Source organism: Urocitellus parryii, chromosome 2 (genome assembly GCF_045843805.1).
Source record: "Urocitellus parryii isolate mUroPar1 chromosome 2, mUroPar1.hap1, whole genome shotgun sequence".
Lineage (NCBI taxonomy): Eukaryota > Metazoa > Chordata > Mammalia > Rodentia > Sciuridae > Urocitellus > Urocitellus parryii.
Genome location: NC_135532.1, coordinates 43,505,466 through 43,520,522, shown reverse-complemented (window position 1 = coordinate 43,520,522; position 15,057 = coordinate 43,505,466). Strand labels below are relative to the sequence as shown.

Below are 15,057 nucleotides of genomic sequence, written 5' to 3'. Positions count from 1 at the left end.
TAAGTACTCAGTGTTTATTGACTGAGTGATGCACATGGTCAGGAAAGAGACAAGTGTTCTGTCAGTTACATTAGGATATCAACTCTATTTATTAATACAGGGAGAGGAGATGAACACTACTTTGGTCATCATCTCCTCTCTTTTCTGATTGAATGTAACAGGCTGTTAAATTTTATTACTAGCTTTAATATCTTTTTCCTTCAATACATTTCCAACTTTAAATTACTACCACTACTCCTTCCTCTTCTTCTTCCTCTTAATCAGCCTCTTGTTTTTCATCCCCCTCCTCCTCCTCTTTTATCTTTCTCTTCTCTCTTTTCTTAGTCTTGTATGCTCCTTTGCTCTAGCTTTTTGAGGCAAAGTAGAATGAAAGAAACTACACACACTGAAGCTGCAATTTGATGAGTTTTAATATTATTATGTTCATAAAGTCATCACAACAATTAAGATAATAAACATATCCATTACCCCAAACATTTTCTCCCCTTTTCCTTCCTACCTATCTTCCTTTCTTCCTAGGAATTTTCCTTCCAAGGAATTTTCCTGGCATGAAGATATTCAAGTGTTCTTCTACTATCTAATTTTTTTAAAAACTTGGGTTTTTTTGTTTTGTTTTGGAATGAGGTAATTCTCAATGGACTTCTAGAGAACTTCAGAATGGGGACTGGCTATCAGAAAGGCTGAGACTTGATTAAAGTCCTTATCTACACTGCCCCCACCTCTTGGGAGAGGAGAGAGGCTAGGAGTTGAGCTAATAATCAGTCAACTTACATGATATGCAACCTCCATAAAAAATTTTTAATGATGAATTTTGGAGACCTTCCAGGTTGGTGAACACATCCAGGTTCTGGGAAGGTGGTGTGCTCCATATGGTAGCTCTATGCAAGTCCCTTCCCAGCACCTTGTCCTATGTATCTTCTCTGTTTGGCTGTTCCTGAATTGTATCTTTTATAATATACTAGTAATAGTAAATAAAGTGCTTTCCTGAGTTCTGTGATTCACTCTAGCAAATTATTAAGCCTTGAGTATGGATGGGGGGTAGACATGAGAAACCCTCATTGTGGTCTGAATCTGATATTTTCCCTGAAGTCTCATTTCTTGAAGGCTTGGTCCTCAGTACAGCAAGGTTCAAAGGTGGCCTTTTGGAAAATTATTGATCATAAGGGCTCTGAGGTCATTGGGGGAATAACCCACAGACAGCTTCACGGACTACTGGGAGGTGGCAGGAACTAAAGGAAAATAAGGCATTTGTAAGGATATAGATCACTGGGGCACGCTCTGGGGACTATCCATTCTAGGCGCCTACTTTTCTCTGTGCTTTCTGACTGCCATGGGATAAGTACCTTTCCTCTGCCACACTTTGTTCCATGACATTCCTGCCTTGGTGCCAACTGACCACGGATTGAAACCTCTGAAACCATGAGCTAAAACAAAGCTTTCCTATTCTAAGTTATTTTTCTCAAGTATTTATGATAGTGATAAAAAACGGACTAAAATATCCCTGATTTATAGTCAGTTGGTCAGAAGTATGAATGTATGAGTGGTCTGGGAATTATCATTGACATTGGAAATGGGGAAGCCCTGTGGGGATGATTCCTTTAACTTGTGAGATCTGATGCTAACCTCAAATAATATCAGAATTTAATTGAACTATTCAATATGAAGTTGGCATTGGGGGAATCAGAAAATTGTTTGTTGGTGTTGGAAAATATCCAAAGTAGTATAAGACTTCCAACATTGTTCTTCAAAATTATTTTAACTGTTCTAGGTCCTCTTTTGTATTTCCATACAACTTGTAGAAATCAGTCTGTCAATTACTCAAAAAGTGTTGAGAGCCACAGGCGAAGGGGCCCCAGCAAACTTCCAGCTGCCAGCTGATGATTGGCTCACAGCAGTCCCGGCAAACTTCCAGCTGCCAGCTGATTGGCTCCTCTGCGGTGATGCTCATTGGGCTGTTTCCCCACCCTTTCAGACCATGTAGCTGCTCATTGGGGGACTCTTTTGGCTCCACCCACACAACCCAGCCAATCGGCCTCAAGAGCAGGAGGAGTGGGGGGGGGGGGTTGAGAGGCTTGTGGGAAGCCAGTGGTGGCAGTTGGGCTCTGAGGGAATTCCTGAAGAGCTCATGTGGTGCAGCCTGTGTGTTCTAAAAATAAAGTTCGTTTCTGCTTGATAAGTGGCTTGTGAATTGTGCCCAGCCAGACTGCAGCAAAAAGGAAGCAAACAACAACAACAACAAAACCTTCTGGGATTTTTACTAGTACTGCTTTTAATCTATAAGTAAACCTGGGAGAACTGACATCATAACACAGTGGTTTCTGATTTTCAACATACTTTCTCAATTTATTTAATTGTTGTTTAATTTTTCTCATCATTTTGCATTTTCAACATATAGATTTGAGGGCTGGGGATGTGGCTCAAGCGGTAGCGCGCTCGCCTGGCATGCGTGCGGCCCGGGTTCAATCCTCAGCACCACCACATACAAACAAAGATGTTGTGTCCGCCGAAAACTAAAAAAATAAATATTAAAATTCTCTCTCTCTCTTTAAAAAAAATATATATAGATTTGATAAACCTTATGTCAAAATGATCCCTAAGTATCGCATAGTTTTGGTACTATTGTAAGTGAAATTGCTTCAAAATTTTTAATTTCTGAAAATTATAGTATTCTATATATTTCTGCCAATATATAGAAATAAAGTGGTTTGTTTTGTATATCAATGTTCATTTTTGTATATCAATCTTTTATCCTACAACTTACTTTTTAGTACTAAGAGCTTTCTTGTAGATTATTTGGGATTTTCTAAAAATAATCATGCTACCTGTGAATAGAAAGTTTCATTCTTCCTTTTTCATCTGGATACCTTTTGTTTCTTTTTCTTACAGGTTTGTACTGGCTCCAAATCCCAGTAACTTCCTGAATAGAAAAAAGGGCAGATATCCTTGCATTCCTACTCATGTGAAGAAAAAAATATTCGGTTCTTTCCGTGGGGTGGCAAAGGGATGGGGTGAGGTGGGTGCAGTGGCTGGGGTACCAGGGTGACAGGTAGGCATTAGCAGAGGTGGTGGTGAGGCTCAGGGCAGGCCAGCGAGGCAAAGAAGAAGTGGTGGAGTAGGATGGCGGCGATGACTTACAAGCGGCTGAAGCTGCATATTATATTTGAAAAATTTTATGTGGAAGCTTGTGATGATGAAGCAGATGACATACTTACCATTGACCATGTGTCCACAGAGGTCACCTTATAGCCAAGAAAGATGTTCCTCCTTCAGCTGTCACAAGACCAGTATTTCGTATACTGGGCACAATCCATCTGGTGGCAGGTAATTATCTTATCATCATTACCCAAAATACAAAAATAGGTGAATTTTTTTAATCATGTAATCTGGAAAGCAACAGATTTTGATGTCCTTTCTTATAAGAAGATAATGTTGCACTTAACCGATATTCAGTTACAAGATAATAAAACTTTCGTTTTGATGCTAAACCATGTCTTGAGTGTGGATGGGTTTTACTTTTCAACAACATATGATTTGACCCATACTTTGCAGCAGTTGTCCAACACTAGTCCAGAATTGCAAGAAATGAGTCTCTTGGAACGGGCAGATCAGCGATTTGTATGGAATGGTCATCTTCTAAGAGAACTGTCTGCTCAGCCTGAGGTTCATCGTTTTGCTCTTCCAGTGTCACATGGTTTTATTACTATGCACTCATGTTCTATCAATGGAAAATACTTCAATTGGATTCTCATTTCCAGGAGGAGTTGTTTCAGAGCTGGCGTGGATTATTATGTAAGAGGAATTGATTCTGAAGGCCATGCAGCTAACTTTGTAGAAACAGAACAAATTGTGCACTATAATGGGAGCAAGGCTTCATTTGTACAGACTCGAGGATCAATCCCTGTCTTCCGGTCCCAAAGACCAAACCTCAAGTACAATCCATGACCCCAGATCAACAAAGAAATAAATTATATGGATGGTTTCCAAAGCATTTTGATTCACAAGTAATTATTTATGGAAAACAAGTCATAATCAATCTGGTAAACCAGAAGGGCTCAGAGAAACCACTTGAACAAACATATGCAAGAATGGTGTCTTCCTTGGGAAGTGGAATGATCAGATACATTGCCTTTGACTTCCATAAGGTATGTAAAAATATGAGATGGGATCAACTAAGTATTTTACTGGATCAGGTATCAGAAATTCAAGATGAATTAAGTTATTTTCTAGTAGACTCTGCCAGCAAAGTGGTGACAAACCAGGAAGGTGTGTTCCCCAGCAATTGTATGGATTGTCTAGGATAGAACCAATGTGATCCTGAGTTTGTTAGCTCGTCAGTCTCTTCAGGCCCAGCTTCAGAGACCAGGTGCTTTGCATGTGGGACAAAAGCTTGAAGAACAAGATGAATTTGAGAAGATCTATAAAAATGTCTGGGCTGACAAAGCAAATGCTTGTGCCAAACAATATGCTGGAACTGGTACCTTGAAGACTGGCTTTACCAGAACTGAGAAGAGAACTCAGTTAGTACTCATAGGAATGGTTGGAACTCACTCAAATGATATTACAAGATCAACTTTTCTGCTGGATTTAGACAGGATTCCATAGACTTATTTCTTGGGAACTATTTAGTGGATGAATTAGAATCTCATAGTCCTTTAAGTGTTCCAAGGGACTGGAAATTCCAGGCTTTGCCTATTATTATGGTTGTTGCCTTTTCAATGTGCATTATCTGTTTGCTTATGGCTGGTGACACTTGGACAGAAACACTGGCTTATGTACTTTTCTGGGGAGCTGCAAGCATTGGAACATTTTTTATTATTCTTTACAATGGCAAAGATTTTGTTGATACTTCTAGATTGGTCCAGAAAGAAAAGATAGACTGAATCTGTGTTTGTGGAAAGTGGCTTGGCTTGGAAGATTCCATGATGCAGAACTGGAGTCTTTACTACAGTTAGTCACTGTCTTTTTAAAGCCTTTATCCAAAAGCACCTCTTGTGCTTTGTGTGGAGTAATGACTTAAAATTGATCTGATGTTACTGCCTTGATGATCTCTTTACTGTTGGGATGGTTATATTTATAATTTGAAGCTATATAATAATTGAAAAATAACCCGAATTTAGCTCACAGAAAAGGAATATACTCATTGTTAAGTTAATCAGCTGTTGCAGATGAGTAATATATATTTTTAAATTAGCTTGTTTCATTATTTAAAACAGTACAATTATTTTTCTAGCTATTTCGTTATTGTCATTGTAGATGGAGTCACCGTTAGCAAGCATATTTTTCCACACCTTTGGACTTTTCTTCAAATTTTAATAATGAGCTAACTCTACTATGTCTATAAAATGTAAGTCTCTTACTTACATCAGATGGCTTGATGAAATAGTCTGTGACTTCACGGGAAGGAGGAAGAGGATGGGGGTCTGGATTCTTCAGTTTCTGGTGGGCTGCCTCCACTTCAGTCAGCTTGAGCTGCTGCAGTGCACCAGTAGTTTACGTGTGATGAAGGGTCAAGACAGACTTCTGTCTTTTTACCAAGTGTGCATGGAATCAAAGAATGGAAAATCTCTCTTATGCTAAAGGTCCAAAGCCTCTACTTTTTAAGGATTGCCCCGTTGTGGGAAATACCCTTGACTGGCCGGCCAGCTGTTTCCTCTTGTACATTTTGGTTTCTTTGGGGGTTATTCCTTGAGACCCAGAGGCCTCTCTAGATCTGATATTGCACTTAGGGCAACAGCTGCTTTTCCACGCATGTTACTATTGTTTTTCCCTCTGTCACGTTTTTTTTTTTTTTGTTGTTGTTGTTGTTGTTGTTGGCTATCAATATCTGTGTCTAAAATTTAGTGCTTCCAGGTAGTTATAGTTCTCCAAATCAAGGACCAACTTCAACTTCAATTCATGTGCAAAAACAAACCTGAAAAATATGCTTCAGAAGCTGTGCATAGTTGAAATTGTAAGTCAGATTGTATATTCAAATTGTAATTATGAGGTTTCAATAATAGTACAGTATGTAAGGTAGTGTAGCTACTACTATTTTGAAACAATTCAGTTAAACACTGCTACTATATTTCAGTGTTTTGCTTGAAAATGTGTACAGGTTTTTTCCCAATAGTAGTACCTTATGTTGTCCTTAAATGTTTCTTAAAGCACCTTCATTTTAACATTATCTTTTCCAATATAATCTTTTACAAACATTAATAAGAATTGTTGCTTTTAGAAGCTCTGAAAGAAATAACAGTTTGGAAAACCCTGTGTAGCTTAAAATCAGTCATTAAAACTCACAGTAGGGTAAGCAGATAGAGCCACCTATTCTTAACATGTAAATAAGCATAATTTATTCCAAAGATGGAATATTGACACATAGCTCATGTCTACTGTAATATATTATCCAAATGCTACTGGGCATTTCATGGTAATGATGTGAAAACTACTGCATCAAAGACCAAGTCTGAATCCCTAATGTGGCTGCTTGCAGGGAATGGACTTATTGGTATGTTAGGTCATAAGCTATCAATATTTCAGAACCCTGTAATGATTTTATTTCTTAATTTGTGTACTGTACATCCATAAGTGAAAATAAAATGTCATATACTTTTCTAAAAAAAAAAAGAAAAGAAAAAAAAAACATTCAGTCTTCCAACCTTAGGTATATGGTTGACTTTAGGATTTTTTTTTTTTTAAGATGGACAAAGTTCCCTTCTAATCCTAATTTTCTGAGACATTTTTGTCATGAATGGATGTTGAATTATAACAAGCACTTTATATATTTTTTAAAAGAATTCTCTCTATATAAAAGCAATTTTTAATTTGCTTCTTGTTTAAAAACCAAAGGTTTCTCATCACTGTTAGAATAAAGTCCAAATTTTTTATCATGGTATATAACTTCCACCTCTTCTCAAAACATAATCTATACTACCATTATCAAACTACTTAGGGTTCTATGAATGTACAATGCTGTTTCAGGCTTCTGTGAATTTCTCAGATTCTGTTAATCTGGAATATCATCCTCCTTATCCCAGTTCCCTTAATCTTATACCTGGCTAAGATACCCAATCAATCAGTGAATTCCAACTGTCTTTTAAAACCCAACATTGAATTCCAACTGTCTTTTAAAACCCATCATTGAAACACCACTTCTTTTGCAATCACTCATTCTTCAGTGTTAAATATGTTGGGCTCCTACCTCCATTGTTGATGCTACCACCATGAGTGCAATTATTTGTTTACTTGGACTCCTTCCCAAATAAATCATGAGCAATGCAAGGGTAAGGACAATGTTGAGAAAAATGCTTAGCAAAATTCTCAATAGAAAGTGGGCCATAGTTTAGCTATTGTGAATTGCGCTACTATAAACATTGAGGTGGCTGTGTCCCTGTAATATGCTGTTTTTAAGTCTTTTGGGTATAGACCAAGGAGAGGGATAGCTGGATCAAATGGTGGTTCCATTCCCAATTTTCCAAGAAATTTCCATACTGTTTTCCATATTGGCTACACCAATTTGCAGCCCCACCAGTAGTATATGAGTATACCTTTTTCCCTACATCCTCGACAACACTTATTGTTGTTTGTCTCATAATAGCTGCCATTCTAACTGGAGTGAGATGATATCTTAGAGTAGTTTGGATTTGAATTTCTCTAATTGCTAGCAACGATGAACATTTTTTCATATATTTATTGACTGATTGTATAGTGTAATTAAAATTGATTCCCAATATGAAGTTCTTTTAAAAATTTTGTCACTATTAAATAGTGAAGACATTTAAAAGATTATATGAAATAAGTTACCTGTAAATGAAACAGAACTTTCTTGTTTCTTTCTATTTCTGATGTTTGTGATTGTTGTTGTTTTGCAACTTGTTTTACAACTTCAGTTAATGATGATGTATCTTCTTTACCCACAGCTAGACAAAAGAATAAAGTTCATGACAAAAACTAAATGCAGATATTTTAAGACACTTATGTTTCTATACTTGAACATGAAAAATTAGGTGTTTTTTTATGATTTAAAAGAAAAGTACATTTTGGATTGGTAATCCTCCCTGATTCTAGACAAAATCAAAATCAAAGGCAATAATAGTAGGCAATTCAGGCAACTCAAAGCTGTCTTCTGCAATGCCATAACTGTTCTTTTCTGGAAGAGTATAAATATTTTGATTGACCTAATTTTTTTTTAATCTGGACCACTTACACTTATAGTATAGCATCACCACAACAACTCAATAGCAATTATAGTTGATGGATTTTCAACATAGGCCTGTATTTTCAGGTTGTTATGGCTTTTCTAAACACTGAGTACATTTCTTCCTGGTGAAATATAACTGCCTCCTTCTACTTTAATTTATTATTCCTTCTAACATAATTATCTTTTGGTACTATTTTTTGTTGATGTTCTTTTAATTTTTTATTTCTTAAGATTGATTCATTACCATCTTTAGGAACTTCTTCACTCTTCCTTTCCTTGTTGCCTGACATTATCATTGTCTGTAATCTCCTCTTTTCCACAGTCTGGCTCACCTTCTTTATGCCTACAAAAACATCTATATTGTTATAAATTGTCAAACATGTCACAGGAATGCAATGACATTTCACCACTGGTACCAGTAATTAAAAGGCAATGAATAAGGGAGAGATTTTGGAAGAAAAGTTGAACTGTATTTGAATCTTGGTTCTTCTGCTTTTTAGCTGTTATGACCTTGAATAAGTTTCTTCTTTGATTCACTGTGTCCTCAGTCTACACCCTCATAGGGCTGTTGTAATAATTCTAACAACCACACACACAATTGGTGACAATCAGTTCTAAGAATGCTTTGGCAATCTCTACCACAAATATAGGATGCAGGGAAATAGCACTCTTGCCCAGTGTTATTTTGGTCAGAGTAAGACCCAAGTAGGTTGAAAATCATGTGCCAATGTACTTGATTTAGGAGTAACTGATAAGATGAAGGAGTACATATTTTTCTCCATTGAAAGATGAAGATAAAGTTGTTCCAACATAACAATGCTGAGTTGGCAGAAGTAAGGACATTATGGGCTTTAGGAAAAAAGGTCTCCAAATCTGCCTGTCCATTCCTATGCAGAGAAAATGGTTCAAGGTTTTATGATATGTAAATGGAATCCAATGTAAATATGTACTTTTGAAATTGGAAGTTGCCATCTCCCATTAAACGTAAGGATTTTTCTATTCAGATGACTGATCCTTTTTTAAAAATTCTTAATTGATTTATATAGAACCTGTGCATCTTCCCAAATTGTACTCAAGTGATTACAAGCTTTGTAAGAAAAAAAGAAAGAAAGAAAGAAAGAAAGAAAGAAAGAAAGAAAGAAAGAAAGAAAGGAAGGAAGAAAGAAAAAATGTTATAAAGTAAGGCACATGCTAGGAAACGTTTAAAAACACTTAAATATGTTTCCTAAATATTATAAACAAATAGCTCATGTATTAGTCACACGTTTTAAAGGATTAAAATATGATAAACAAAAAGAGAAAAACAACATTAAATTGATTCTATCTGAGGAGACTTAAGCCTATCCAGAATATCCTACCATGCAAAAGAAAGCCTGAGAGCTTAACTAGCAGATTGTTATAATCACCCCTGAGAATTTATGATTCTTTCCTGTCTCTTCAGGTCACTTCCTTCAAATCTCACCTCAAATGTACCATTTTCCTGAAGTTTTCCCTGATGCTGAGTCCATTTACTCTGTTCATGTCATTATTCTAAGTCCTTTCTTCCTAGCACACAGAACTGTCCCAGATCAGTGCTAACAGATCTAAATCTGATTTTTCTCTCGAGCTCTTTAGTTTGTCTTTCATGCTCACAGACAACATCCTTATTCTGCCCACCTAACGTAAAATTGCAAGCCTTTATACTTTCAGACAGTTCTCTCCATAAGTATTTATATTGTGCTTGCTTTATGCAGGACATTGTTATGAGTGGTTTAGATAAAACAACAACAACAATGACAATAAAATCTATATTGTTTAGTGTTTATGTGGTGCCTGGCAGTATGCTAAGAAGTTTACAGATACTAACTCATTTGGCTCTATGAGGTAGATATTATTATAATTTTCATTTTATAGAAAAATACAGTGAAGCACGAATAGATCAAGAAAGTTAACCACAGCCAGCTAGCTATTGAGACGTGATTTAAATTCAGGTATTTGGGCTCCAAAGTTTATGCTCTTAAACTAAACTACCAAGATTATATTTTAAGGGCAGAAGTATATCTTTATCCCTCCAGAATCAAATTAAACTACACTTTTGTAGTCATTTTGTTGCTTTAATGGCCATTCTCCCCCACCCCACCCCATTACTGGAGATTGAACTTGCAGCCTCTGTGCCTACTAAGAATATAACTCCACCACTGAGCTACATCCCCATATATCCTCAGCCCCCAACTTCCTTCTTTCTATTCCCTTTCCTACTATCACCTTTTATTCTTTGGGGAAATATTCAAGTAAAAAACATTGATGGAGCAGCTCCTGGAGACTTCCCCTGACCTCAGTATCATAATCTGCATGACTAAAGGGAGAACCCTGTGAGTTCTGCAGGCTCCTCCTAAGTTCTTGCTAACTATGTTGCCTTCCTGGTGAGTCCCTTCTCTTTACTCCAAATCAGTGTCATTTCCATAATCAAAGACACTGTGATCACTGTTCCCATTATACTCTATTTTCCAAGGGCTCATTCCTGGTCATGAAGACCCATCCATATTCACTTGGTAAGTCCCTGAATTTGATGTTGTGTTACCTCAACCACTTAATAATCCTTCCATTGTGGTCTCTGAAAAATCCTATCTTTCACAATTTCAGTGAACTTTCCCTTCATCTTTTGCCTCTAACTGAAATCCAAAAATATTGCTTCTTCATCCTCAAATCACTACTAAATCTGGAGGTAAGGTGTTGTTCCTGTTCCCTGTCAGCACTACCAAACTAGTATCCTTCTCTTCTATTTAAAACCTCTGGTTCTTTGAGGTTCATGCCATCAGACTAAGCTTTACCTGTCCTTGTTATTAATTGATCTTTAGTTCTCTCCTCCTCACTCCTAGATTATAACTTCTGTTTCTGCATCATTTTCCCCTTTACATTTCTCTGGAGTTTCTATATCCACACAGATGGTAAATCTAATACCCTGGCCTCTGAGTTCCTTGATGTCTTCTTTCATCCACTCTCCCCAGGCACCCACAGGAATAATAATACCTCATACACTATTTCAGTTTCAAACTATATTTTAATTTTCTGGCTCGTTCTATTCAGTATTTTGATTATAAGGGTTGTTCAATCACACCAAGACTTCCAATCCATTAACACTTCTACCTTTTCATGATTCTTCAGCCCTTCATATATTCTTACTTCTTTATCTGGCTTAGATTCCTTTGCATTCATCCCACTTCCCCTAGAGCTCTTTCCTTGACCTTCTTCTTGGAAAAATCAAACTTGTTGCTTCACTTATGCTCAAGTAGCTGAATATGTTTTTTTTAAATCAAACAAATAAACAAACTTCCCACATATATTTTCCCTTTTCAGCTGATAACCTATCCTCTTATTTAGTTGAGATAGTAGAAAATATCAGAGGTTACTAAATTATTCATCTACTAGTCTTTCTGAACCTGTACCCATATATTAATTTATCCTTTCTTACAATGAATAAAGCATCCTTGCTCATAACTAAGGTCAATAATCTGCTCTTGGACTTTCTCATTTTGTCAAAGACATTATTTCAATGTTCTCTCAACATAATTCACTCTTTATTTAGCTGTATGTGTCATCCTAAATAACTCTGATAAATCACCACCTACCAACACGACCACCTTGCTTTGATTCTGTAACCCGTCAGCTACTCAATCATTTCTTGTTCCCATTTATAGGCAACAATTCATGCTGTTCAATTCCTTTCCCTTCATTCTTCTTCAACCAATGAGAACAAACAGTTGCCACTCTACTCTTAAAGCTCTTATCTGACCTCTATGTTGTCACATTCAATGGATAAGTTCTGTCTCCCTTTTACTTGACCTGATGGCATATTTTGACACATTTGAACTGACCACCTTCTCTGAAAAACCACACTTGGTTTCTTTTGCCAATTCCTTCTCATCTTTCTCACTTGTTGGAATGTTCCAGGACTCAGTTCTCATCTACTTTTCTCATACATATATTACTGGTTATGCCACCCACCATCTAGTTGTACAGTTTGAAAATCCATTTATAGACTAACAACTCCCAAATTTATATCTGAATGTCTTTCTTCAAGTACAGAGTCTTGAAATGGCCTACTTCATATCTCCACTTGGAATTTAAAAGGCATTTCAAATTAATATGTAACAAATTGAATTCTGGTTCCTTTTCCCACTCATTTACCATCACTAAAACTGCTCTTTCATAGTTTTTATTCATCTCAGTAAGTTACAAGTTCATTTTTCTTGTTGTTCAAGCCAAACCTCCAGATTAATTAGCAGAGAGGTCTCTAGAAAGGTAGATTCCCCAGGGCAATTCAACCAGACCTGCCCCAACAAGTCATAAAGGAGAGCTCATTGTTGTCACTTCATAGGCCCTTTGGGAAACATTTGAAGACCTCATAGGTAGGATGCCCAAGGATGTTGTCCCCAATAATTGTCTTATACTAGAGACAATATAGTATCTTGATTCTTTTATTATCATGCATACTAAATGCAATTTTTTCATTAATTGATTGTATTTTTAAAGTCTATTGGAATGTAATCTTTCCTCACCTACCCCCAAATAACTGTCTTAGCAGAGCTTTCCTGATAACACTCTTAAAAACATGACCTTATTCTTTCATCTTCTGTTTCCTTGCTTTGATTAATAGTGAAAGACCCTAGCCCAGTTAGCCCAGTTACCTAAGGCCAAGATATGAAACCAAGATATCAGGCAGGCCATAAACAGGTTCAGGCGCCAGGCATGCTTTCCGGACAACCGGTTGAAGAACAGAGCACCCGAATCCTGAGGCATGAATGAATAAACCGGAACAGATAAGCAGGAACAGAAAGAATAGAATGCAGACCTGTGGTTTTTGGAATGCAGACCTGTACCCCCTAGGTGGCCTATATGCTAGATTTAAACAAACCAATAAGAAACCTGTTGCTTCCCGAGCGCGCGAAACCTGTCCCAAACCCTATAAAAATCTCTGTATCCCCAAGCCCGGTGTGCCAGTTCACCAAGGCTCCGGCTGAGGTTCTACTGGGCACCCGCAGGCGCCTGTGTCCCAATAAACCCCCTCGTGCTTTTGCAGCCAGTGTTTCGTGTGATTCTCCTTGGACAGGGAAACGGGGGGTCTTTCATTAACGGGGTTGTCTTTCATTGGAGGTCCCACCGAGATACCCCTCCCCCACCCCGTCCGGATCCCTGCCCGAGGACCACCAGCATCACTGGGAGGTAAGCTGGCCAGCTCATGTCGTGTTTGTCGTGTTGTCTGGTGTCACTTCTATGTCTGGAATGTTTGTAACTCTTGGCTGATACTTTGTTTCTATGCGCTGCATTTGTACGATTACGCGTAGTCGCTTTGTATTTTGGGCAGCTTGAGAAGGAGTTGACGAACTCGGACTTCTCCCCTGCCACCCCGGGAGACGTCCCGGGGAGCACTTTGTAGGCAGCGGTGAAGCTCCTGCTTTGCCTAAGCCATTTGGTCTTTGTAGGCAACGGCGAAGCTCCTGCTTCGCCTAAGCCATTTGGTTTTGTAGGCAGCGGTGGGGCTTCTGCTCCACCTAAGCCATTTGTTTTGAAGTTGGGCAGTGCTCTTTCTATTCGGTCTGATTGTAGTGTTATTGTGATTATTGTGTTATTGTTTCCGTCTCTGTATTCTATCTCCTCATCTAAAACCAACATGGGGCAATCAATCACAACTCCTTTGAGTCTCACCCTCGACCATTGGCAGGACGTCCAGAATCAGGCAGATAACCTCTCGGTAGAGGTCAAAAAGAAGAAATGGATAACACTCTGCACTGCGGAATGGCCAACACTCAATGTGGGCTGGCCTAAAGAAGGAACATTTAACCTTGATCTTATATTACAGGTGAAGTCCTAGGTTTTCATCCAAGGTCCTCAGGGACACTCGGACCCTATATCGTTACCTGGGAAAATTTGGCCTCTGACCCCCCCCCCCTTTGGGTCGCCCCTTTCTCTCCGCCTAAGCCTGCTCCAGGATCTCCTTCCGAAGCCCCACCCCCACCCTATCAGCCCCAACCCATACCGGCTCCTGACTCCATCCAGGTTTCCTCGGAGGAAAAAGAAGAACAAGTAGATCTAGTCACCAATAACCCCCCGGGTCCATCCCCCATGGTCGGGAGACCCTAGCCCCTTTCTGGGCTCTGAGTGGATTGCCTGTAGTATTTTGTGAAGTATTTGGTAAAGTGTTTTGTAGCTGACGGATCCGTGGTCCGCCTGAGCCTTTAGTTTCTAGGTAGCAATCCACGACGCGCTGCGAATTCTGTGGCCGCGCTGCGAATTCTGTGTTTTATGTTTTTGTTTCTGTTGTCCTGTCTGTCTCCACCCCAACACCCTGGCGAGAGAACTAATCTCCCAATCTGGTGTTGTGCTCTCCCAATCCGTTTGTCTGAAGGGAAGGCCCCAGTCGGCTTGGGGCCAGCACCCATTTTCATTTTTTTGACAATCTGAAGAGGGAATCTATGTCTTTGTGTGTGTCCCTGTGTGTCTTTTTGTCTGTGTCTCTGTTAAGTGTGATGGCATTGTTTTACTTTGAACCAATGCAGAGTCCCAAATTCCAATCTGCCTTAGAGGTGTGGAGATACACCCTTCCCCCTTTAAGACCTAAGGCAAATTAAAAACTGACTCTACTGGAAGGTTAAGAGATGCCTAGTGCCTAAGGTCAAACCAAACTAGAGAAGCTAATCAATCCTGTAAGTGCAAGGGAAAACTGAGGAATTCCCAGCAGCTGCCAGAGCATTTTTCCGCTTTGGGGAAATTTCCTCATTTTTTCTCTTCACTGTAAGGATCACCCCACCTAAATGCAGTAAAGTCAGTCACACTGAGACCCTATGTGAGAACATCTGGTCCACTCATGGGAAATCTAAGGTGCCACTGATAGGAGTCAT

The 15,057-nt window shown here is 38.6% G+C and overlaps 1 protein-coding gene and 1 pseudogene across 1 annotated transcript in view; one reads left to right on the top strand and one right to left on the bottom strand.

Moving 5' to 3' along the window:
* LOC144250151 (coiled-coil domain-containing protein 122-like) overlaps nucleotides 1-8,469 on the bottom strand; it is a 31,558-nt gene extending 23,089 nt beyond the window's left edge. The window contains exons 1-2 of the mRNA XM_077792653.1: nucleotides 8,424-8,469; nucleotides 7,783-7,898 (exon numbers count right to left, since the gene is read on the bottom strand). Coding sequence (XP_077648779.1) covers nucleotides 7,783-7,898; nucleotides 8,424-8,469 — 162 coding nt within the window. The remainder of the gene's footprint in view (nucleotides 1-7,782; nucleotides 7,899-8,423) is intronic.
* On the top strand, nucleotides 3,118-4,880 carry LOC113178160 (phosphatidylinositol-3-phosphatase SAC1 pseudogene; annotated as a pseudogene).
* Nucleotides 8,470-15,057: the final 6,588 nt, after the last annotated feature.